This window comes from Rhinolophus sinicus, linkage group LG03 (genome assembly GCF_036562045.2).
Source record: "Rhinolophus sinicus isolate RSC01 linkage group LG03, ASM3656204v1, whole genome shotgun sequence".
In the NCBI taxonomy this organism is placed as follows: Eukaryota; Metazoa; Chordata; class Mammalia; order Chiroptera; family Rhinolophidae; genus Rhinolophus; species Rhinolophus sinicus.
The window spans coordinates 161,589,829-161,617,143 of NC_133753.1; the positions used below are offsets into that span (position 1 = coordinate 161,589,829).

The 27,315-nt window shown below is 35.4% G+C and overlaps 1 protein-coding gene across 3 annotated transcripts in view; it reads left to right on the plus strand.

Annotated features, from left to right (window-relative positions):
• Positions 1 to 27,315, plus strand: part of PDE4D (phosphodiesterase 4D) — a 1,269,731-nt gene that overhangs the window by 274,247 nt on the left and 968,169 nt on the right. For all 3 annotated transcript variants that reach the window (XM_019743390.2, XM_074328918.1, XM_019743396.2), the window contains one exon: positions 2,498 to 2,632. In XM_019743390.2, the coding sequence (XP_019598949.2) occupies positions 2,591 to 2,632 (42 nt within the window). In that variant the 5' untranslated portion in view covers positions 2,498 to 2,590. The remainder of the gene's footprint in view (positions 1 to 2,497; positions 2,633 to 27,315) is intronic.

Consider the following 27,315-nt stretch of genomic DNA (forward strand, 5'->3'; position numbering starts at 1 on the left):
TTATTTCTCTTGCAGATCTGGAAAAAGCTCAAAGTCGTTATATAACTTACCTAAAGCTACATAGAATGCCATTAAAAAGCTGAAATTCTAACCTATGCCTATTTGGTTCCAAGGTCCATACTTGTTTTATTGAGGCCATGTTGCCTCCTATGTACCATGCTTCCCCGAAAATAAGACCAGGTCTTATATTAATTCTTGCTCCAAAAGATGCACTAGAGCTTATGTTCAGGGGATGTCATCCTGAAAAATCATGCTAGGGCTTATTTTCCGGTTAAATCTTATTTTTGGGGAAACACGGTAGGCATACAGGGCCATCCATCAGCAGTCAGTTTTCAATTAAATCCATTTGCTTATTTCAATTTATACAGGTTCTAAATTCCTATAGGAAATTATCTCTTAATGACAGTCTTTAAATGATGTCAAAGCAAATTTGTTAAAAATCTGATTAATTCAGCAAAACTTATCAGGTCAAATCCACCATATTTGTCTGATTTTATTGATTTGTTAACTCAAAACCATTGAGTCACTAGCCTGCTACGGACAACTATTCCATGGTTGCCTTTAAGGGTACTCATTAAATACTGATGAATAATAAAATATTTTGAATGAGTTTTTCTCTGATAATATGTAAGTTTCCTATAGCGTTTAGCTGGATTTAATTTTCTCCATAGGTATGGACTACTTAGTTCACCATTTATATTATTTCTGTCTACTTCTTAAATTGATCTGGGTGAATAACATAATTCCACATTTTCTGAGGGTTAATAGAATGCTCAGCATTGTTACTCATTCAGTAAAGGTGACTCAATTCCTGGAGGTATCCAAGCTGAGAACTTTGCATTTGTGGATCAATTCTTTTCTCTGCCTCCCACTCCCTTATGAAAAGCCATACACACTCAAAAGAAACAAACAAACAAAAAACCCAAACAAATGAAAAATAGCATATTTATCCTAGCAACTCATATTTGATTATGCATCTTTTTCTCTCACTTCGGGCGAGCATTTTCATCAACCCCAGAAGAATGTTTTCTCCCTCAGTGTCCTTCGTGTCCCCGAGTTGCATATAGACATGTTCTTAGCTATAATAAACACTGTTTCTCTGATTCTAGCTCCACCTTGCTGTTGTGGGGTCTCCGGCCTCTCTAAAAATATCTCCCTTTATTTTAATAAGTTTTGAGCGGTGTCTCACAGGTGTTCAAAACAAGTCTTTGATCCTTGAGAGCCTGCCTTGGCTGGTTGCTGGAAAGCTTTGTGAGGTCCCTCTCCATTGGTGTGGGGGGCCATTGGATCCTCCTGCTCCTGACGGCTGGCCTCCTCCAGGGGCGCCCACAGATGTTGTGTTCCATGGAGTCCTCCCTCTTTTTGTTTTGTGTGCTTTTTTATGCTATCTGTAGTCACTTTGCTTTCTTTACTTTTTTTTTTTTTGAATGTGTAATTCACACTATGCGTTTTGACATTTTTCAATAGTTTAGCAAAATAAACTCCTTCAGACCTTGCTACTGTTACTCTTTTCCCCAAACCTCAGACACAAGTCTTCTGAGAAGCTTAGAACAAATTCAAATGATAAGAATGTATGCTATTGCTAAAATCGGTCTGCACCTACCACATCAGCCCACATCTACAACGTCAGAGTTTTTGTGTTTTGGTCAAGCCTGTTTGCCTCATCCTGGTTCCGCTTAGATTGGCTTCTTTCCTAAAAGGTACTTCAGCCCACATGTAAATATGCCCTATGAATATGTAGTCATGTCCAGATATAGTGGAATGTCAGAACGAACACAACGCAATAGCTATGCTATTTGCTTTTTCTTCAAAACTTAAAACAGAGAGTCACCTTAGGTTTTAGTGCAAAAATGGTTAGGTCATGAGGCTCTTGTGTCATTCAAGTGACAACTATTCTGGAATACTTGAAATAATAGTTATTGCTTGATTAGGTAAATTGTTCCTCCCAACCTTTCAACCTCTTTGAGTCAAAAGAGTAGAGAACTCACTAAATTTACTGAAAAGCCACTGGGATGAATTCAGTGTACTGTGGATTATTGCTAATAAAACACGAGGCCGTGATGTAGTGATCGGAGGGCTTTCAGATGGAGTTGAGCATTGTCTAGTGATGGACAGGGCTACCCTAGTGACCCGTCAGGGGAAAATTGTGGGGTGCCTAGCTATACCAGCAAGCACCAGCACAGACAAATTTGGTATACTTTTTTGTTACATACCTGTGACTGGCGGTTGTGGCCACCATACCTATTTTTTCAGCTACTAGAAATGTAGGCTTGAGTATTTAATGGAAAACAGATGGTGCTTGACATCTTTAACTTACATTTAACAAAAGCTGTTTTGGAAATGTTGCTTGTGTGTCCTTTTATTGCTTTAAACACAGAACCATTTTAGCCTATTCTGATGAATAATTGAAGAATTACTGTCCTAGTCTCATACAGCATTTTGAAGTGCACATGTTAATCATATACTCGATTAAACATTTCCTTGCCTTTCTTTTCAGAACGCCAGTTGGCTTTTGAGTGGCTAATTGTTGCAGTGAGAGCAGTGACATTGGAAACAACTATTGCCCGTTTGAATTACTTAAGACATCGCCATGAAAAGAAATACTTGTGATTTACTTTCTCGGAGCAAAAGCGTAAGTGCCCTTTGTTTTCATTTCTTTTAAAAAAATGGGTACACATAACTTTTTACTGTTTTCTTTGAATTTTAATACTGGGCTGTCATAATCAGTCTTGTGGGAAACCGTTGGTTAACTTTCAGTTGTCTGATTGTACAAAGCTTTTTGACAAGTGAAGACTCGTTCGTCTTTGTGGCCTGGTTGACATTTGATGGGAATTCTCTTTCAGCCAGTTTATATACCTTGCCAGTCATTTGTATAAGCTTACTGGCATTATATGGGACACCGTGATTTTTGGATGCATGCAGAAATTATATAATTAAAAATTGAAACTAAAGACATTTGTATTTCTTATATATCAAACTTTCTGGGCAAGTCCAAAAGTATAAATTGAACTTAATGTCACTAGGTACTTCAATCCATCACATTCTGAAAGCTCATTGTATACAGTGAATAATGCAAATACTTAATCAGTGGGGCATCACTTCCATGAGCTCTCTATCCTGGCATATGTCTTTAACCTCTCTCTTCCTTTAAAAAAAATTTAAGTGAACATCCTCATGGCCCTAATGGAGATTAAACCTTATTTCCAATTACCAAGTGTTCTTAAGGTACTGAGTCAGTGATAATTTTTAGATTTCTACTAGCTAATGAAAGAAAGCATAAGCAAATAGAGCAACTCAAAGAAAGCTATATAAGACAGGGATGAAAGTAGACTGTTAATTTTCATCAGACAAGCTCTAAGAACATATCACTTTGTTCGTTTACCCAAGAGGAAAAAATGCATCCAAACAGATGTAGTTGTGACGTAGGAACATTCATTTGAAGTCATCAGAAAAACCACAAATGCAAACACATTTTTTTAGTGTAGAAAAATTTGTGTTAAAACCAATGATTCTATTGTGATGGCCCAAGGCCATATTTAATTCTATCTATTGAATAATCATCCAGTATTTAAGGGTGAGTAATGCAGCAGTATGTGGAGAGGGAAGTTTAGTGTGCCCAATAGGGTTTCTTAGAAAATGAGAATATACCAGAAGTGTGCCAGTTTTTTGTCTGGGTACTGACTGTGTTTAATTACCAATCAAGGAAATTCAATAAACTCTGAGGGAATGTGCACATTCATTTGTCTTGCTGGTTGGTGTTTGGTTGTATTTATTATTGCATAAAATAAAGAGCCATGGCTTGGAGCCTAGAATTCCTTTTATCATCATACAGTTGCTCATTGGAAAAGGAGGTGACCTGCATACAGATTACCAAACTGCAAACACATCTTCTGTTACTGAGTTTTTCTTATCATTTAAATATAAAAGCAAACCATTACTTAATGCTTTCTTCTTTTATTAAATTTCAGAGACATGCGATAGGAAAAAAAATGTGTAAAGGCAAAAGAGAGAATAATTTGGATAACTAAAAGTATATGGTTAAAGATTTCCTTGTTCTTGGAGAAAAACATTCTAAAAGCAAATGATTAACTGAGCCATGTCTTTAAGAAACTGAGAGTACTTAATAATGCTAGGAGATTTCCTATTTATTCTGCGTATAAATATACTGCATATATTGCGTAATGGAAAAATTTTCATCATGGTAGAAAGGCTCACACGTCCAGATCAAGAGAACTTGAGTTGCCTACATTTGTCCATATGTAAACAGCGGAGCTCTCGTTTTGTTGCTTCTTAGCTTCTTGAAAATCCCCTGACATAAAGAAAGTGCTTCCACTTAAATATGACTCTAAGTAGGAGATTACCGTTTATCATAGAAAAGAGCCAGAGACTTTTTGCCTAGTTAGAAGTTGTCACTTTAGAGTTTAAAAGTTTATTTTGAACTGGTCTAAAAATGTCACTTCCCATCCCTAATCTTTGCCATTATAGAATCCAAAATTGTACACTTAGAAGTAGATGTTTTCTGTTTTTGATGAGGAATGTTTAAAGAATTGATTTGATTTAGAATGTGAGAATGTTTTCTTTTTTTTTTCTTTAGCTTTATGACATTTGAAAATCCAAAGAGGATGTTCTAATTGTTAAAATGACCTCTGCCCTTCCCGCGTGTCTCTGTGTATCTTGTATCTGTCATTGTAAAAACTTAAGGCATGCAAAAGAGGAAATAAAAAGCCTGTCTTTGGACAGTCACCTTATTTATTTCTGAATACTTAAATCAGTGTTCATATTTTTCTCCTCACATTCAAGTCTTGGTGCAGTATCTATTTTAATGATTGCATGCTCTGAATTCTTCCTTTATTTGGGAAGAATCCATGAAAAATTTTAGCTATAAAAACATAAACAAACCACTTTTTAAACCGACTATTTGCTAGTTTTGGAGGACAGTTTGTAGTTGTAGTGTGTAAAAAAGGTGGGTACTCTGCATATGGACCGTGCAAAAGTAAGACATGGTTGCAGTGACTCTGGCCTTTATGATCTACTGTGGGAATTAGACATTCATCAGAAAAATCACACAGCACTTGATCTTAACCAACAGGAGGGTAAAGGGGATCAAATATATGGTGATGGAAAGAGAACTGACTCTGGGTGGTGAACACATAATGTGATACATAGATGATATATTACAGAATTGTACACCTGAAATCTATGTACCTTTACTAACAATTGTCACCACAATAAGTTTTAATTAAAAATAATCACACAAATAAGTGTAAAATAACAGTTTCCTGTATCTCCTTCCCTAGGGCAAATATTTTTCAACTTGTCCTCATACGTGATGGCCTCATTCTCCATCCTAGAATGTAGACTTCTTAGGACAGGGCCTTGCTTATTTAGCTATCACTGTATCCTCAGCATAATGCCTTTCACAGAGCTGATGAAAAATGAGTGAATAAATTGTGATACCTTCTTAGAGAAGCTTTATAATACAATGATAGCATGTCATAGAAAGACTTGACCTAGTCATGGAGGTCAGACAAGTCTTCTCTGAGGAAAGATGATTGAGAGCTGCTATTGGAAGGTGAGTTAGTCTAACAGAGTCAGTGTGCAGGAGTTCCCAGGCAGAGTTAACATTTGTGCAATGACTCTTTAGTGGTAGGGAAAGTGATGGCTTCAATGTCATGAATAAAGGCTAGAATAACTAGCTCATTGATGGCAATGGTAAGGATATAGAGAGAACTGAACATATTTAAGAGATTTTAGTAGGAAAAAATGATACGGCTTTTGGTAAGGTATTGGTTTTGAGATGTAGGAGAGAGAAAAGCATGGACATTACTTGCTGGGCTTCTGGTTTACTTAACAGGATGAATGTGGTCTCTTCACTGAGATGGAAATACTGAGTGAAGGAGGAAATGGGGAAAAGATGAACCTGAGTCTAAGGCTGTTGAGATTGGGATGTGTAAAGACATGGGAATTTAGAGAGCAATTTTATTTAATCCACGCAATAGGCAAATTGGGAAATTTAAATTAATTATCACATCTATACCCCAAACAGACTGTTGATTAAATATAGGAAATAGACACTTCTATTGAATTTTTTTTTAATAATGAAAATTTGACCCCAAACTGTCTTTACCAGATATACAAGTTGCATTTACCTACTTAAAATTCTTATATAGAACCTCTAATACATCTCTAGGAACTCAAAATATCAAGATGGGGGGAGTAATAGGGGGACAATTATTTCTAACTTAGTTTTTCATTTATTGGAAAGAAAGACTACTCCTGCAACATATTAAGTGGAGAAGAGTACTTACAAATGACAGCCTTAAACATATTCTCTTATTTCATCATGTATAAGCAAAACAAGACCTGTATTAGTTGCTTTACTCAAAACTTCCAAACATCAGTTCATAAAAACAGGGTTTTTATTTAAAAAAAAATTTTTTTTTTAAGTTGTGGAAGATTGGGGAACAGTGTGTTTCTCCAGGGCCCATCAGCTCCAAATCATTGTCCTTCAATCTAGTTGTGGAGGGCACAGCTCACTGGCCCATGTGGGAATCGAACCAGCAACCCTGTTGTTTAGAGCTTGTGCTCTAACCAACTGATCTATCCAGCCCCCCAAAACAGGGTTTTTTAAAAAACTATTTCTGATGCTATAATGTGGTTAGTTTTGATCCATACTTTATATTGAGTTCCTAAACCAAATAAAACATAATTTTGAAATTTATTAATTATTAATAATATTCTTAAAAATTAATTCAAAGTAAGCCAAATAGCATAAACTACATTAAAGTAAATCAAAGTGCTTACACAACTGATTAAATTGGAAATGTCTAAATGAGTCAAATATCATTAATATTATATTAGGACGAACTTTCAGGCAGACTTTTATCATAAATGAATCTAAATTAAAATATCTTAAGACAAACATATGGTTTTATATATAACAATGAAAGATGTCCCCAAATTTCAAAAGCAGGAAGCTATTTTACAATACATGGCACATCAACTGAAAATGACAGAAAGCAAAAAATTGAAGCTTTACATTCCTGACTTAAATAATTGTTGCAATGGATTACATTATTTGTTTCATAGAATGCATGGTGTTAGTATTTATTTCTCATAAAAATTGTGTCACTGAATTTTGCAGGGCTTGTGAAGTTTATAGAGTTTCTGATACATAATTTCTTACTTCTTAAAGTTGGAAGAGAACTTAAAGATCTTTTGAGCCAACCTTTTATTTTACTGGTAAGGAAATTGAACTTGAGGCCTGTGGAGATGAAATGACTTTCCTGAGAGGTAGCTTGGTTTAGTTGAAAAAGTGTGGGCTTTAAAATCATACAGAATTGGGTTCAAAATTTGGCTCTTTCAACTTTCCAGTTGTGGGACATTTGACCACTTACTAACTCCAGTAGTCTAAAGGGTGATACAGAAATGATGTCAACACACAATGCTTAATATATCAAAGGTATCTAATGAGTTTTATCATTAGCGTTGCCCTAGTCTCCATAGCTTCTAAGTGAGACTCCCTGTGTTCTTTTCTCTATGTGATTCCTAAAATGTAGTCAAAGCTGGGATTAAAAAAAACACCAAAAAACCTGTTACCTCTTTTAACCTTTTCCAAGTGTCTGAAAATTACCAACAATGGAAAATCCCTGTTGTGTAGACCAAGTTCTAGAAAAATTAGTGCATGAAAGGAAAAACAAATGAAACAATGTCATACAATAAAAAAAAAAATTGTTGATTATTTAGATAGCATCTGCTTCTTTAAAAACTCTAGCTGTTCTGATTTAATAATAATGAGAAAAGGAAAGAGAAGAAAACAAAAATAGAAAACAAAAACCCTTGATCTAGTAGATAACTCTTTTCTTGAAATGTTTGTTTCCAAAAGGAAGTGTTACAGCAGATTCTCCCATAAATTTTGTGGTATGAAGACTTTACCTCTTTTTCAAGTTTTCATGCTACCTCTTACTGTATTGCCATTTCATTTTCACAGGTCTTATCAAAGTTTTTGTGTGACTGCTTGGAGTGTTACCTCTCTTGGGGTGCTTCAGATCACATTTGTTTATTTCTAGGTGTTGATTCTTTGTCTATACACCGAAATGGCAGAGCATGAACCTGTTTCTCTCTGTGCTAACCTTCAGAACTACCTTTGCCATCTCTGAAAGCTGGGAGCAATTCTTGCTGTTCTGACTTTTGCTTTAATGGGAACTGAACAAATCCCATTTGTACAGCAATTACAGATTTTTCAATTTTGGTATAAAACCATTCTACTCAAAAAACATGATTGGTAAAATGAGGCTTGGTGAGGTATTACTCTAAGTTTCATAGGAGGAAAATCCCATGTGGAAGGGGTGCTTTATTTTTGTTTGCTATTCTAAATTGTGATGGATAACCTGATTTCTCTATTTACAGCTTGCCTTCTCCTTCCTCAAATGTGGTTTCATGAAGTCGTTTAATTTAATCTAGAGCAGCATTTAGTTGTAAACATCTAGGATTTTTTTTCCTTCTATCTACAGAGCATAGCAATTTAGGACCGAAAAAGATAGGGTAATTAATATAGAACATACTTTCTAAGGCTGTTAAAAATGTTTATGAAAAAGTGCTATACCAACAACTCTGCTTTTAATTAAATAGTTTAGTTTGCTATAGTTGTCCAAACTTTACTCCAGCTCTTAACAACCTGTGTCAATTCTATTGACTCGTATTGATCCATTGGTCCCAATAGGAAAGGAGCTACTTACATTGACCCTGGCATCACATTCATGACTCAAGTTTTCTTGGCCTTTCTCCAGTGAAATATTGACATAGTATGAGTTTTCTTAGGTTAAAGATTTAACTCTAGCAGCTTGTACTTCTGTTGAAAATAATTTTTAAAACAACGGATTTACTATTCTTTGTATTAAGAATAATAATCACCTTCCAACATTAGGTCTGGCGTTTTTCAATAGTGTGAGGTGCTCTCACTGATCTTGCTTTTTACTGTCTTTCTGGTATAAGGGAGCCAATGTGATAAAGTGCAGCAATATCCAATGTGCGCTTTAAAAAATGTATATTAGGACTTCTATTTATATTTACCTTTTTCAAATTTCAACTTTTTGTATGTGTTTGATAAATATATAATAGCACATATGTGCAATCAATAAATACATAAATTGGGGCAATACATCCAAAATATATTTTACTGATAGGGATGTGTAATCAAAATAGTTTAGAGCTCATGGGTGCAGTGAAAAGACAATAGTTTTAAATTCAGAGATCTGGATTCAATCTTCAGATCTACTAGTGCTTAAAGATCTGACCTTTAGTAAATGACTTAATTTTTTCTGAGCCTTATTGTCTTATGTAAAACAGAAAAAGTGCATCAAAATGAAATGAAATAATTGCTTGATACATTCTCTCTATCTTGAGGTTTGCCGATGGTTTTTGGTAGCTACAGAAGCAGCGTGACCGTATCTGCCTCAGAAATCGATCATATGAAAATGCTTGGAAGTGTAGTGTATTCTTTTCACTAAAGGAGTACAAGTGCAGCTTCCATGACCATTTAGTCAATTTACATATCTTATAAAAGATTCAGGCATAAAATGGGTGGTTAAACTAGGTGAGAGTTCTGTTTCCTACCAGTTATGAATTTCTTGATTCTAAGTCATGTGGTGTCCGTTCATAAATTGAAGATCAATTCCCAAATAAATGTAAAATCAAAGCATTGGGGCAAAACAGTATATTAGTCAGCTTAGGCTGCCACAACAAAATATCACAGACTAGGTGGCTTGAACAACAGAAATTTATTTTCTCAGAGTTCTGGGGGCTGGGAAGTCCAAGATCAAGGTGCTGTCTTGATTCGGTTCCTGACAGAAGCTCTCTCCCTGGCCTCACTGTGACTTCATCTAACCCTAAGTATCTCCCCCAAACCCCATTTCCAAATAGTATCACATTGGGGTGTAGAACTTCAACATATTAATTTTGGGGTGACACAAACATTCCACTTATAATAGTAAGTTTGATTCTTAAGGGATGATTTTAATTGTCACTTTATATTTATACCCAGAGGATGGTGACCAATAATCAAGTCCACATAGTCTCTGAATTGGATAACACTAAAAATGACATGGTTAACATCTTTCTCTTCATTTTCTGTTTTCTAGAGTTTGTGTTAGGGGGCTCAATGATTTGTGAGGTTCTAATCATCAATTTATAGACCTAGGGGCTAATTTTAATTTTACTCAAAAATGTTTTCCCTTCCTTCGCTAGTTTTATTTTGCTTATTTTATATTGTTTTTACTTAATGTCCAATTTAATGACATCGGTTTCTGAAATACCTGTCCTATCGATGGGTTTAGCAGTAGAGCTAACTCTCAGAGGGTTTATACATTTCAGAGCTGATTATCTGAGCCGTCCCTATTCTCTCAAGCAATGCCATTGTTTTTATCCTAAGCAGGAATGGAACTTAAAGGCACGGGCAAGGGGAGAGGCACGTAAACATTTCTATATAGTGTATTTTTAAATCGGGGGTTATTAAAAAAAACTAAAGTATCTTTCCTTATAATATCTTCATTGATATTCTCAGAACTCATGAATTTTTATAAATCTTCTCATCTGGAGAAAGAAATGGATAAGTTAAAATTTTTCTTCGTTAATCAATTCTCTCATGTATTGAATTCTAAAGTGTCTCATAGTATTTTACATTATATTCTCAGTTTCCTAGTCCCCTGTATCATTTTCTTCATACCAGTTTGGAGAGATTCAGGATATCTTCTGCTCAATTGGATTTGTTAGCTTCTTGATGAAATTGCCCTCTGTTTGACTTAGGATTCTTTTGGATGCTCTACATTTGGATAAAATTGTCACTCACCAGATGTCTTTTAATTGAGGTTCCCTGTTTTTTGTTTTGTTTTGTTTTAACAGAATTTTTGTTTAGTGTGTATTCAAAACTGGAAGCAAATCCTGGTTGTTTGGAAGGCATGGGGGATCTGGAAAGTTCTTTGCATACTGAATTTAAAGTCCACCTAAATGGGCTGTCAGTTTTGAGTCCAGGAGATAGGAGCCCACTTGGTGAAATGTACTAGCAGTTGCCCCAGAATCGCTTCTTTTTCTAGAATACTTTAAAAATGTCCAAAGATTGTGAACCAAATTTACCCTATTTTAAAAACATATTTTTTTTCCAGCTGTACTTTTACAATCCTAAATTTTTGGAAGCAATTGTTCTTCTGATGACCCAGGGTGAGTAATTTATGCTATTTCATTCAATCAGTGCCTACCTGGAGAGGGCAGACCAAAAAGAAATTTGGAAAGGATGATACATTTTGCATGGCACTGTAGAGATAGCTGCACTTACTATTCCTCCTCACAATTACCCTATAAGAATGATTCATTTGGGAGTCTTATGGTTAAACTAAAAATAATGAGTCCCTTCTCAGACTGACCTCCTTTCTCTACTATATAAATCACCACCTAAGATACAAGATTGACAAAGTTGTCACAGCTTGGAATCATTATAAAGTTAAATATATGAAAACTGGATTTTTCACCTGTGGTCACTCATTAGGGTCCAAAGAAGGTCAGAGGATATAATATAGTAAAGATGCTTTAAAAAGTGCAAATTACAAAGAAAACCCCAAATCATATTCTTGCTTTTGTCTTTATTAGCAACAAAATGAAATGAGGATTTGTAGTTTTAGTGGTTTCATTCCTTTGGTTATTATTCCTGCTTTCTGGCTTGTGTTCTTTCTTTATGAAATTCCACAAATGTTTATTGAATGACTACTGTGTAGGAACTGTGCGAGGTTCTGGGTATCCTGTGGTGAGTAAGATCCACATGGTCACTCTCCTTTTAGAGCATATTTGACAACTAAGTTTGTAATTTTTGTAATTTTCTTTTTATTATTTTATCCTTTGACCCCACCCTGATCCTAACCAGCCAAGCCTGTCCAACTTTAATTCTTTCCAGGGAGTCTCAAGTCCCATTCCTCTCATCCATCAGTGTACTTGTCCTTCATCACATTGTAGGTATTTTGTTTGGCAGAGATATTTTGAGCTGTGAGTAATGTGCTGTAATTGTCAATTATGCTCATTGTTGCAGAAACAGAGATTATTTTAGATTGGTTGAAAAGACATTTTCTCAGATAATCAACAATAATACAAGAATAGCTGAGAGTATAAATCAGTGTGAGTATGGAGGAAAGGCCTGAAAGCATAGTGATTGATCAGCAACCATTTGCTTTGAAATCAATCACACCACAGTTTTATTGTCTAAAGCCAATCATTACACTGCCACCTTAGAAAAATCTCCACTTTTTTCGGTATTGTGATATGTTTTCTATCTCATTTTTGGACAATTTCAAGTTGGAATTGAATTTCAAATGATTATGTGTAAGAAATAATTGCACGTATTTTATTTAATAATATAAACACCAAACATACATAAAAAGGGAGGGGAGTCTTTTTGAATTGATGATGACTATTAAAGGATCAGTCCTTAAGAAAGCAAGACCCTTGCATATGCTGTATACAAGAGATTCACCTCAGATCAAAAGACACACAAAGGCTGAAAGTGAAGGGTTGGAGTAAGATATTTCATGCAAATGGAAATGAGAAAAAAAGCTGGAGTTGCAATACTTATATCTGACAAAATACACTTTAAAATGAAGAATATATTAAAAGACAAAGATGGGCACTATATAATAATAATGGGATTGATCCGACAAGAGGACATAACACTAGTAAACATCTATGCACCCAACAGAGGAGCACCTAAATCTATAAAACAGATATTGACTGACATAAAGACAGAGATCAACAGTAACACTATCATAGTAGGGGCCTTCAACACACCTCTGACAACAAGGGACAGGTCTTCCAGACAGAAAATCAATATGGAAACAACAGCCTTAAATGACACACTGGACTACATGGATTTAATCAATATTTTCAGAGCATTTCACCCCAAAGCTGCAGAATACACAGTCTTCTCAAGTGCACATGGAACATTTTCCAAGATAGACCACATGTTAGGCCACAAAACAAGTCTTGATAAATTTAAGAAAATCGAAATCATACCAGTTGTCTTCTCTGACCACAGTGCTATGTTTGAAATTAGAAATGAACTACAGGAAATTAGAAATGAACTACAGGAAAAAAACTGGAAGACACACCAATTCATGGAGGGTGAATAACATGTTACTAAATAATAAATGGGTCAACCATGAGATCAAGGAAGAAATCAAAAGATATCTCGAGACAAACGAAAATGAAAACATGATGACCCAAAATCTATGGGATGCAGTGAAAGCAGTCCTAAGAGGGAAATTCATAGCATTGCAGAACTACCTAAAGAAACAAGAAAAATTACTCATCAACAGTTTATCTTCACACTTAAGGGATCTGGAAAAAAAAACACAGCAAAATAAGCCCAAAGGGAGTACAAAGAAGGTGATAATAAAGATCAGAGCAGAAATAAGTGAAATAGAAATGAGAAAAACAATACAAAAGATCAATGAATCCAAGAGTTGGTTTTTAGAGAAGATAAACAAAATCAATAAATCTTTAGCCAGACTCATAAAAAAAAAAAAAAAAAAAAAAGAGAGAGAGAGAGAGATGCCCCAAATTAATAAAATCAGAAATGAAAGAGAAGTGACAACAGACACCACACAAATACAAAAAAAATTTAAGAAATTACTATGAGCAACTATATGCCAACAAACTTGACAATCTGGAAGAAATGGACAATTTTCTAGAGGTGTACAACCTTCCAAGGCTAACTCAAGAATAAACAGAAAACCTGAATAGACTGATTACCACCAGAGAAATTGAATCAGTAATCAACAATCTCCTAACAAACAAAAGGCCTGGACCAGATGGCTTTACAGGTGAATTTTATAAAACGTTCAAAAAGGTATTATCACCTATTGTCCTCAAGCTCTTCAAAAAAATCCAGAAGGAGGGAAGTCTCCCAACACTTTTTATGAGGCCACTATCATCCTGATCCCCAAATCAGACAAAGACACTACAAAAAAAGAAAACTACAGGCTGATATCTCTAATGAACATAGATGCAAAAATCCTCAACAAAATATTGGCAAACAGAATTCAGCAATACATTAAAAAGATCATACACCATGATCAAGTGGGATTCATTCCTGGTATGCAAGAGTGGATCAACATCCGCAAATCAATTAATGTGATACATCACATTAACAAAATGAAAAATAAAAATCATATGATCGTATCAATAGATGCAGAAAAAGCATTTGATAAAAACCCTTAAGAAAGTGGGAATAGAGCGATCATATATCAACATAATAAAGGCCATATATGATAAACACACAGCTAACATCATACTCAATGGGGAAAAGCTAAAACTATTCCCCTTAAGATCAGGAACAAGGCAAGGTTGCCCACTTTCTCCACTTCTATTCAACATAGTGCTGGAAGTTCTAGCCACAGCAATCAGACAAGAAAAAAGAAATAAAAGGCATCCAAATCGGTAAGGAGGAAGTAAAATTGTCATTATATGCAGATGACATGATACTATATATAGAGAACCCTAAAGACTCCACCGAGAGACTATTAGAGCTGATAGATGAATTTAGTAAAGGAGCAGGATACAAAATTAATATTCAGAAATCAGTCGCATTTGTATATACCAATAATAAAACATCAGAAGGAGAAATTTAAAAAAAACAATCCCATTTACAATTGCTTTAAAGACTATAAAATACCTGGGAATAAATTTAAAAAAAGAAGTAAAAGATCTGTACTCAGAAAATTATAAGACACTGAAGAAAGAAATGAAAGAAGATACAAATAAATGGAAACACAAACCATGTTCATGGATAGGAAGAATTAATATAGTGAAAATGTCCATACTGCCTAAGGCAATATACATATTCAACGCAATTCCTATCAAACTACCAATGACGTTTTTCACAGAAGTAGAACATATAATCTTAAAATTTATATGGAACCGTAAAAGACCCTGGATAGCCTCAGCAATCTTGAGAAATAAGAACAAACTGGGAGGTATAACGATACCTGACATCAAATTATACTACAAGGCTACAGTAATCAAAACAGCTTGGTACTGGCATAAAAACAGACACATAGATCAATGGAACAGAATAGAAAGCCCAGAAATAAATCCATGCCTATATGGTCATTTAATCTACGACAATGGAAGCAAGAATATGCAGTGAGGTAAAGACAGTCTATTCAATAAATGGTGCTGGGAAACCTGGACAGACACATGCAAAAAAATGAAGCTGGACCACATCCTACACCATGTACAAGAATAAATTCAAAATGGCTTAAAGACTTAAATGTAAGATCTGAAACCATAAAATTCCTAGAAGAAAATATCAGAAGAAACTTTGCAGACATTACGGAGTAAGATTTTTATTGATATATCCCCTCGGGCAAGGGAAGCAACAGGAAAAATAAAAATGTGGGATTACATCAAACTAAAAAAGTTTTTTCACAGCAAAGGAAACCATCAATAAAACAAAAAGGGATCTTACTGAATGGGAGAAGATATTTGCCAATGATATATCCTATAAGGGGTTACTATCCAAAATTTTATAAAAAATTCACTCAACTCAACTTCAAAAATCAAACAACCCAATTGAAAAATGGGCAGAGGACATGAAGGGACATTTTTCTGCAAAGGACATACAGAAGGCAAACAGACATATGAAAAAATGCTCAACCTCATTAACCATTAGAGAAATGCAAATAAAAACCACAATGAGATACCACCTCACCCCAGTCAAAATGGCTATCATCAATAAATCAACAAACAACAAGTGCTGGCGTGGATGTGGAGAAAAAGAAACCCTTGTGCACTGTTGGTAGGATTGCAGATTGGTGCAACCACAATGGAAAACAGTATGGAGATATCTCAAAAATCTGAAAATGGAGCTACCTTATGATCCAGCAATTCCACTCCTAGGTATCTATCTGGAGAAATCCAAAACTCTAATTCAAGAAAATTTATGCACCCCTATGTTTATTGCAGCACTGTACACAATAGCCAAGACATGGAAACAACCGAAATGCCCATCGGTAGACAACTGCATTAAGAAAGTATGGTACATTTATACCATGGAGTATTACGCAGCCATAAAGAAGAAAGAAATCTTAACCATTTGCAACAACATGGATGGACCTAGAGAACATTATGTTAAGTAAAATAAGTCAGACAGAGAAAGACAAATACCATATGATCTCACTTATATGTGGAATCTAAAGAAAAGAATAAATGAATGAACTAATCAGAAATAGTCTCAGAAACATAGAGCAAAAACTGAGGGTTGCTAGATGGGGATGGGTGAGGATAAAGGGGAATGTGAGGGGATTAGAAAGCACAATCGGTAACCACAATATTGCCACAGGGATACGAAAGTCAATTTGGGGAATATAATCAATAATGTTGTAAAGATTTTGTAGGGTATCTGATGGACACTTGTCTCATTAGGGACACCACCTCAGGGAAGATGTAGATGCCTGATCACTGCACTGTACACCTGAAGCTGAACAATAATGAATGTGAACTACAATTTTATATATATATGTATGTATGTATATGGTTACAAGAAACGGAGTACAGCATTAGGAATAGAGACAGTGGAAATGTCATGGCTGTGTGCGATGTCAGAGGGATAGTGGATGGGGGAGGGGTGTTGACACTGAGTGAGGGATGTAAATGATAAATGTGTAACTATTACATTGTTTTGTACAACTGAAACTAATTTTAAAAAAATCTAAAAAAAAACAAATTAGCAACGGTACCAGAAAAAGAAAAAGAGAATCAGTCCTACAGACAGTATCACTCTATAGCAAAGTGAAATTATGAAGAAAAACATAATAATTTGGTTTTCTATTAGTATTGTTAGAGTATCCTGTTAGTATTATTTTGCTCCAGAGGAAAAACAATTATTTATAAGGCTTATTTTTAACTAAAGCCAAATCTCTATTTTTGAAATTATGGTAAATATCAATTTTTGCTACTGAAATGGCCACCTATAAGCAAGGGTTTTGAAGGTTAAAAATGATTTCAGCGAAAATTATTGATGTGTTTGCAGAGTTTCGCAAGATCAATGTTTTCAAGGGCAGCACAGGGATGATCCTTAGGTCCTCATTGAGTCTTTTCTTTGACACTTTGTATCTATGTTGTGGTGGAGGGAGGGGGTGAGAAAATCATAAATAATTAGGTTATTATAAAATTCTCCCAATATCTCCTATGATTGTTTCAAGGGTAAAAGGAGGAACAGTAATAAAAGCACATTGCACATTGCAAAATAAAAATAAACAAAAAGTCAAACCCACCAAACAAAACAAACCAAAATAATCTTTTACAATACTCAATTGTATCATATGCTTCTGTACCAAGTGATTTAAATCTTTAGGATTTTTAAAAAATAGAATCACTCCATCAATAAACAGAGTAACAAAAATCCAGCTTTTATTGTTGGGAAAGGTCATTCTCATCAGTTCACGTTCCCCTAAGTTGTGCATATTAAAAGCCCTGATACCAGCGCCAAGAATGGTTAATGGTTATGTAGCTAGAGCTTACCTGACTGATTTCCAGTGTCTTCTATCACCTACGTTGAGTCACATACTACACACATGGAATTGGGGGTACAGCCCCATTTATAGCACAAGGACTGAGAATAAGACATTTGGCTTATGACTACTGTAGCAGTCTGGACTTCTGTTTTAGTAATATTGCTTCTGTGTTAATGATTTTGACATGCTTATATCCGTAAACATCCTGAATTTAATCCATTCAACAATATTTATTAATCCCTCACCAAATATTTGTGCACCATGGAGTCGTCATACCCCGTGGAGCTGTCCACCAAATGATTCCCCAGAGGTTCCGAGAATTGATGCAGTCCACCAATTCATTTCTAGGTTGGGATTTAAGCTTTGCAGAGAATCTGGCTCACTGAGCATTAAAAATCAAATGCATTACCAACTACTGAACACAAATGATAACATCACAGTGCCACAACAGAAATGATCTTTTCCACAAACTCATTTAAAAGAAAAAAACTATAAGATTTAGAGGTCTTCATCGTTGCTTACTGCACATACTTTAAAATATTATTAAATACCACACTTGTATTTTTTCATTACATAGCATTAATTTACCAGCAGGGTTGCATATTAACATAATATGAATCATACCGTCAGAGACCTAGACCTTACTCATAAACAGTAGTCTCAGAGGGAGATTCATAGATAAACAAGGGGGCTAAGGAGAAGGTGAGAAGTCCCTAGTATGTGTGCATATAAAGACTGGAAAAGTAAGATGCATTTTTTTAATCGCTCATTCAAGAATTCAGAACAAGTATTTCCTCACCCAAAATGAATGAAGTAATTGGCAGAGTAGTCAGAAGGGAGCATGTCCTCTAATGGGTAGTGTTACTGTCTACTCAGAAAGCATTTGTATGTTCTGATTGCCCGAAAGAGTGCTGAAAATCCCAAAGATGAGAAGGAAAACCCAAAAATAACCACAAAAAATGGAGTTAGATGTTGGCAAAAGTGGCTCAGAATGGATACAAGTTTTTCTAATGTTGGGACAGTCTTTTCTAATGTTGGGATAGATTATGAAATGGTCTTATATCAAGATCTTTCAAAGATCTGATCAAGTCTTTATGGCTCTTTAAATGTGTATTGGTAACACCATGCTGTGAATTATAAGAAACTTGAATATTTTTGTTTATAATTTTTAACTTATCACCATTATGTTGATAAATGTGTTTATAATATGTGTATATAGACATAAATGAGGAAGATTAACATGTTTTAATTGACATGTGCTCATTTGAAACCAATGTTACATATTTTCATTAGAGTAACACATATCATTCATTAAATTATCCTGCACCTTCATTTCACAAATTTTTACCAATATGGGACCTTGGGTGAATTATTTTGCTGGTCTATATTTTACTCATCTGTGAAATGAAGGGAATAAATGAAATGAATGGGAAGAGTTCTTTCAACTCAAGATTATGACTATATACTTCTAACACTGTATTTCTCAGAACAGGCTCAAGAAATATTTTTCACATTATGACACTTGTAGTCCAGGTATAGGTTCTTCTTAAACTAACAAATGACTGTCCACTCAAACCAGTAAGAGGATCCTGATTAATGAACAGAGCTCATTAAGCCTGTGCCAACTACGCAGAAGCATTGCCTGCCTCTGTTGGACATTAGCTGCCTCTAAGAATTCATGGAATTGAAAAGATACTCACTTTATTGAGACTTGAAAGACTCTATCCTTTAAAACATATTGCTGCTTTAAACACTAATCCTCTTACTTTAACCGTCCATGTTGCCAATGGGGAGGTAGAAAGAAGGGTGTAATATTTTGAGTGGCTCTGCTTTGAAGAAACCTGAATCTTTTCAATTTATATTCTAATGAGAGCAACTTTTACCAGCTCTCTGCTGATATTCACCATTTTGATCCCTGCATCTTACCTGTGGTCTCATCAAGCCTGTCTTTCCTCCCTTAACACAGAGACCTCTGAACTGCTGTGCATGAGTGTGGACAGTATGGCTCCTTTCTTAACTCCTGTAAAGCACAACTGACTCCAGGCTGCACTATGCAATCAAACTTTACTGATACCTGGACATAATGAAAGGAATAGACAATGCAAAATATAAAACCCTTAAAACTGAATATAGGAAATGACCATTTCTGGCATTTGCAGGAAAAACCTGTTGCCGAGTCCTTTCTCCTCAGTCACTGACCTACCTCGTGTTGCTTTGCTTATCTCCCCTCAGTGAAATGCCACTTTTCTTGTATTCGTCCTGCTGTCCATGCTGTGGACTCCACTGAGACCCAGGAGAACCCCCTCCTTCCAAGTCTAAGTAACCATAATAATTTATAAAGGTACAACTTTGCCCACATGAAAACTCTTTCTACAGTATTATGCAGAGCGCTTCTTATGGGAAGATACACATTTCCACTAAGCACTTACCAAGCAAAAGACGCAATCTTTCGTCAGAGTTGGTCCAACATCTTTTCCTTTGAAGGAACGCTTCCTCTCCCCTGTGCCATAGGACTTTAGAATATAGTAAGTCAGTTCTCAGCCCCGACTACACACTGAAAAAAAATCCAAAGGCATTGAATCATCAGTGAATCCAAAGTCACAAGTCTTACCAAGTCTCTATTCCTTGTGTTACTCCCAGGAGATAACATCAACTTCTTAATTTTAGAATATTGATGAATTCTGGAGTGAACTGTCTAGTTTCTGCTTTGAGCTCTGAAATGTAAAGAGCTGATAAATCAGAACATCATGCCAAAATACAGCGCGACACACACACACACACACACACACACACACACACACGGGGGGGGGGGGAGAGAGAGATTATTAAAATTGCTGAAGACCAAAGACAAAGAGGAAATCTTGAAGGCAGTCAGAGGGGGAAAACACACACACACACAACACAGAGGAAAAAGAATAAGAATTACAGAAGACAGCCCCATAAACTACACAAACAAGAAGACAAAGTAGTGACATCTTTCCAGGTCTGAAAGAAAATAGAAGCTGTTAGCCTAGAATTCTATATCAAGCAAGAATATTCTTAAAATATAAAGTGAAACTACTTTCTCAGCGTGAACTGTTCCACCTTCCTGTCCTCTCAACATCCCCAAAGTATCATGCACATATGTTCTCATGTTGGTTTTGTTTTTTGCCTCAAATCTGAGAGGATAATGGTATTCATCAACTGCAATTTTGCTTCTCTCTTTTCTACCTCGTTTTTACCTTGGTCTATGAAACTCCTTTCCGTTGTTTTTCACAGTGCTGGCCATGCATATCTCTTAACAATTCTGTACTCCTTTTCCTGATGATTAGTTCTGCATTTTCTTTCTGGTCAGTATGTCTTTTAAGCAATACTGTCCCCCGAGATTCTGTCCTTGGCCCATACGATAATCTAAGATAGTCTTATCTCCATTCCTATCTTTAACTATCTTCTCTTTGATTATTTTTAAATCTCCGTGTCCAGCTCAGTTTTCTGGGTTTAGTCTCAGAACTGTATTCAATTGCAGCTCGGATATTCATTACACCACACACTGTTTCCCAAACTAGATTCATTCACTATCCTTTCTCTACACATGCTGCTGCTTTGCTGTTCTCAATTGTATTTGCTGCCCTAGCCGTCAAACGAATGGCCTAAGCCAGAGCCCTGGGAACCTTCTTCTACCCCCTCGCTCCTCACTCCTCCCAACATCTAAACAAGCAGCAAGTGTGATTGCACACATCTGTGTGTTGCATCTGTCTGAGCGCTTCTCATCCTCATTCTGCTGCCTGGGGATCACCTTATTTCTCCTTACCAACCTGGGTCACATCAAACTGAGTAGAGAAAACTAGTAAAATTATATGTGTTGTAGATGGATGCTGCTAACATTTGTTATATTATCTATTTCATGGCAACGCTTATTTTTTCCTTTTAGCAGTGTGCTTAGTCTTCTTTTGAATCTATGTATTTTCACAATTGCTTTTGATTAGAATTTAAGCTAGCTCTTAAGACTCAATTCACAAGACAGTAGAAGCTGATTTTATATGTCTGTGTGTATGTGCTCGTGTATGCAATTTCTATTATAGTAGTCATCCATAATTTGTTGATTTTTAATGAATAATTATAGCAAAGGCTGATTATGCATTTATAATTTTGTATATAAGCTGATTGGATGAAATGTTAGATTTTTATACCAGATATCAAGTGAAATTAAGGCCTAATGTGCATGCTAACGTGACTAATAATAACAATAATTTGTCATTGCAAAATACAATTGTTTCAGTAATCCATCCCACATTTATTTATTTTTTAAAATCACAAACACTTAGAGATAAGATAGGCAGTTACTTTTATCCTCATTTTACAGAGATTCAAAGTAAGTTGTAGTCAGACTGAGTTAGTAAGTCTACATAGCTGATAATGGAGAAGCCTCGATGTATTTCAGGTCTTCTGACTCCAAATTCCTTATTTGAGCTATGATACCACTGAGCCTCACATATGAAACTGTAGGTGTCACTTATATGCTAACTTGTCCTTACACCATGTATTTACTAAAAATAAGTTGTAACATATCAACTAGAATCTGTATTTATAGCTATATATACAACAATGTTATACAGTCATGTGCTACATAACATTTCAATGAATGATGTTCTGCATATATAATGGTGGTCCTATAAGATTATAGTGAAGGTGAAACATTCCTGTGGTCTAGTGTCATTGTAGCTGTCACAACATCATAGCACAATGCATGAGTCATCTGAGGTAAACAAATGTGCTACCCTGCCAGTCATATAAAAGTACAGTGCATACAATCATGTACAGTACATAATACTTGGTGATGTTAACAAATGACTGTGTGTTACTAGTGTATGTGTATTTGCCATACTATAATTTTAATCATTATTTTAAAGCGTACTCTTTCTACATATAAAAAAAATTTGCTGTAAAACTGTTATGCTGGCAGCACCCTGAAACATCTCATGTTTACCATGTAGCTTGATCATGTCATTTTCTCTTGTGCTTAATTTAATCTTGTGTTGTTTTGTGCAGTAAGATGCTCTACAGGCTTATAGCCTAGGAGCAATAGGCTGTACTGTACAGCCTAGGTGTGGAGTAGACTGTACCATTTGGTGTGTGGAAGTGCACTCTATGATGTTCACACAATGATTAAATCACCTAATGATGCATTTCTCAGGACATAGCCCCATTCTTAAGGTGCATGATTGTTTGGTAAACCCCAGATGTTTTTACATTCTTTGGCGTGACAGGAAATGAAGTGCTTTTTAGGAAGACATTTTAATTGTGAATGGTGCCCCACAGCTTGTTGGAAAGAGGGGCTATATCACAAGGAAGGTAAACTCTGTTGCATAATAAAGTATTAGAATGTTTTAACCTGCTCCCTGGCTGCTCAAAAGAGATACAGTTTGGGGAGAGGCCATGCTATGGAGGACTCTGGGAAGGGAAGAGACATGAGAAAGTCTTTGCAGGGCTACAGCGATGTGGCAGCAGGTAGGGCTTCAGAGAAGAGACTACCGATCATAACAGAGAAGGTTAAAGCCAGTTTAGGAATGGTACCAGAGATCGAAAGGGTCCTTGGTAAACATCATGGGAAGGAATTGCAGGATGTACCAAAATATTCATCCATGCCAAGCAAGCTGAGGATTAATTAAAACAAAGAAAATAGTACAGTCCACTCTCAAGATGGCGTGAGAGTGGACAGGCCTAGGAAAAAGGCAACTGCAATGAAGAACAAAGAAATTTAAGATTATATTTGAGTGAGGGCACGAAATATTCAGGAATGGTAGTACAGGCTTCCCAGGATGTTCCCAGGGCAGGTCTTTGCGGACCACTCCTTCCCTTTGGGAGGAGGGATTTCCTTGTGGGGACAGTCATGGCGACACAGAAGGTAGAGATTTCTCTCTGCCTGCCATGCTAATAGTGTTATAATCCATTATAATTAACTGTAGGTGCACCTTTTCTTAGGAATTGTTTCCACTCTTCTTTGTTCCCTGCACTTCCTCCTTCCCTTCCTCCCCTCTCTGCCACCATAGGCCTGTTCTTTCTGCCTAAGGTAACAGGAGTACTGACTTAATAGGTAGTAGAGGTTTCATGTGTTTTATTTATTTTTTTTTTCTCGAAACTTTCTTTAAACCTTCTGTAATTATGACAATATTATATTTGGTTCATATTTTAGACAGAACAGGGAAGGAAGGAGCAGTGAGGAAGTAGTGATGACAGTAGAAGTGGAACAACTGGTATTACCTCTGCAGTGGGTATGCCCAGAAACACTGGGAAAGGCTTTGAATACCACATCGTTCTCTGAGAAGAGGGCTTTATTAATTTTATTTGCTTACAGAAGTCCCAATACTTGGAGATATTCAAATATTACATACACACACACACACATTCACTCTCTCAGACACACACACATATATATACATATATATACACACACATATACACACTTGTGTGAATATGTATATACTGGTAATAGAGTATTTGGTATGAGTCTATGTATGCTATTTTAAGTGATCTTGTAAAATATTTTTGTAATACAATATTTTTGTAATCAAAATTTATTCAGTTCTACCAAATGCCAAAACTTTATATGTAGACTCATTTTATTCAATCCTCAAAACTACTCTGTGATATGGGTACTGTTATTATTCCTATTTGATAGACAAACTGAGGTACAAAAAGGAGATTTTGCCTACTTATGCCTAAAATACCTAAAGCATGAATATTTGAAATAATTGCATAGACTATAAGGAAAAATGCCAAAAAGTCTATGTAGATTTCAATAATAGAACTGAATAATCAAGGTATTTTAAATCGCTGAAGTTATTATGTGCGTACATCTTGATCATAAGTGGATTTTAGACTTGCTGTCTGGATGTGGGGATGAAAAATATTAAGTTATTCAGTTTCTTCCTTATAACTTTAAATAGATTGTAAGATGGCACATAGGCAAATAGCAATTTCTTCAAAATAATTGGCCATATGACCTTTTGAACATGTCTTCCCAAATGTTTCATTTCTAATTAGAGCATGGTCTTCAGATTTGAGTGGTTTTGTCTAACTGGCTAGATAGGTTTTCATTCTTCCTAGAAAAACGATTTATAAAGCACGTGTGAGTTTTGAAATAATAAGAAATTTTGTTCAAATCACTCCTTGGTTGAGTTATCCCTTCCTTCTATCCCAGATCAACAGCAGTCTTCACCAATGTCCCCTCTTTGCACAACGTATTTTTCTATATACTACATAAGACATTTTGGAATCAAGTGTATCTCACTTAGAATTATAGGTGGTTTTGTTTGCTTTTTGTTCTAAAAACAATCTGTCTCCTAATGTAGTTTATTACCTTGCATTTACAAAGGAGCAACCAAGTTTCATTTGTGTACACTACTTTTCCTTATTCTTTCTATCAAGTAAATGCACATATCCACATATGATGTGCCTATTCCATCATTGATATTTTTTGTTCCAAATTTCACTATAGTTTAACTTCTGAAGGTAAAGTGATTCTGCAGCATCTCGAAAATAGCTTATTTCAACCGTCATGACCCTGAAATATGTTGGCCGATAACATTTTGATTCCCAAACTTGAAAATATTTCCACAATTAGATGATTGTGCTTTCTGTCTTTCATGGCTTTCTGTTCTCATGTAAGCTGTCTTAGTTTTTTCCTTCTCTTTAAAATTAGATGACTGAATATTTTCTTTCGTTGTGTGCATTACCAAATACAAGAAACTAGAGTCATAACTAAATGTATGTATTCTCAGAATTGTATAAACAGTTTATTCTAATTTAGTAAGATATCCTCCTCTGTTATATCATCTCTTATGTCAGTATGTGTCATTTATGTCATCATCTGTGTTTCTCTCCTTATTTTTTCTGAAGCATTTTAGTTCTCTTAGCAAGTGCTCTTTTTTGTGTGTATACAGAGACCTCATTGTGATAATTGTTATACAAGAAATTTGTTATGATGCTTTTTAGTTTTTGGATTTTCACAAACATCACCTTAATTTAGACTCATGATAACCTTCTAAATTAAGTTGTGTTATTTCCTTCCTTCCTTCCTTCCTTCCTTCCTTCCTTCCTTCCTTCCTTCCATCCTTCCTAGGTAAGAAAGCACTATTATCAGGTAATGGGAAAGGCATATGAATTGAGGACTTTTAAATCCAAACCCTGAGATCTGTTCACTCTTTCTCTTTTTATTTAATTTGTTCCCTTTCACTCTCAGTCCTTGGAATTATGTAGATTAGTGTTCAAAGGCCAGCATATGAAACACTATCCATTCTTCACTAAACTGAGTCTTAGTTGACTCACCCAAAATAATGTAGTTTATAGTAACTACATAAAGGGTTGTTATGAAAACTAAATGAGGTAAGGCATGTTAAAATGTCTTAGCACAGCAGCATCCCCCCATGCTGGTTGCATCATAAATGCTAGATTTCCTTTCTCCTTGCTGCTGTTTAAACTTTATTTCTTCTGAAATTTTAAAATTTTTATGAAATTTCACCCAGATTAAGCAAAAATTATGGTTATGTAATTTATAAATAGGGTAAAAACGCAGCAGAAAAAAACAAATAGGATGAAAACTATGAGCATTTTTCTGTGACACTAATGTGAAATTCACTTTCTTAGTCTTTCACGTAGTGTAGTGCAAACTAAAAATAATTTGGGGGTCCACAAAAAAATTAAATTATATAAAATCATGCTAAAATCCAAAGGAATGGAAGTTACTGAAATAGCTTATTTTATTCTTTTTAATGCAGTCTCTCAGTTTCCTCAGAATCTGTCTCTGCATTAATGCAAGGAAACAGAGAGATGGGTGATACCAATATAATTTATTTGAATTTGAAGTGTTTTTATGCTTATATCTCAACATGGGTACATTTGATCTAATGGGGACTTCATGAGAAAATAAATTTTTGTTAACTGACTGGTGGGTTAATGAATGACTCTAAGAAGATGGAGTTAGAAAACTCTCATTTCTTTATTTCTTGTCTTAATTCAACTTTTCCCTTTCTTCATTCTGCAGTAGCAATGGCTTCTATCACACAGACTCAGATAGACCCCCCAATGAATGCCTTGTGTTCTTTGTGAGGAAAGAGGGATTCATATGGTAATTGAATGTTTCAGTTGAAAACAGTTGAGCTAATTCATTTAAGATTTTTTTGAAATTCCTAAATATTATGTAAATCTATGCTCAAAGTTAAATAATAATAAACAGTAAAAGTATCCCTTCTTTGTTGTTCTTTAATCTTTTCCTTTAGTTTCCTCTTTTTTGTATGCTGCTTAGCAAGACTTTTCTACTCAAGATTATGGATAATTTCACTCATGTTTTCTAGCACTCTTATGGTTTTTCTTTTGCCCAACAAACTTGACAAATTCATTTTCTTTCAAATGCATTAGATGCTGAAAGGATAGCTACTTGAAACACTTTCTGAAGATTAATAATCCTTCATGGTCACCTATCTTATACATATTCAGACGGCCTGTTGTGCAGAAGAGGGAAAGGAGGCATATTCCATATTAACAACAAGCAAAACAACAGTAGCTGTCGGGAGCATATTAGGAATGATAGTATTCTTTCTTTTTTCTTCTTTTCAATCATCCTGTTGCACGAGACATAGACATTTTAGTAAATAAGTACTAACACATAACTACATATATACATATACGTGGCTCTGAAGGCTGCCTACTCAGGATAGGTCCACAGAAGAAGAGGTGGCAGGAAGATATCCACAGTGTCTCGTGAGGGAGAGTGAAGCTTAAGGAA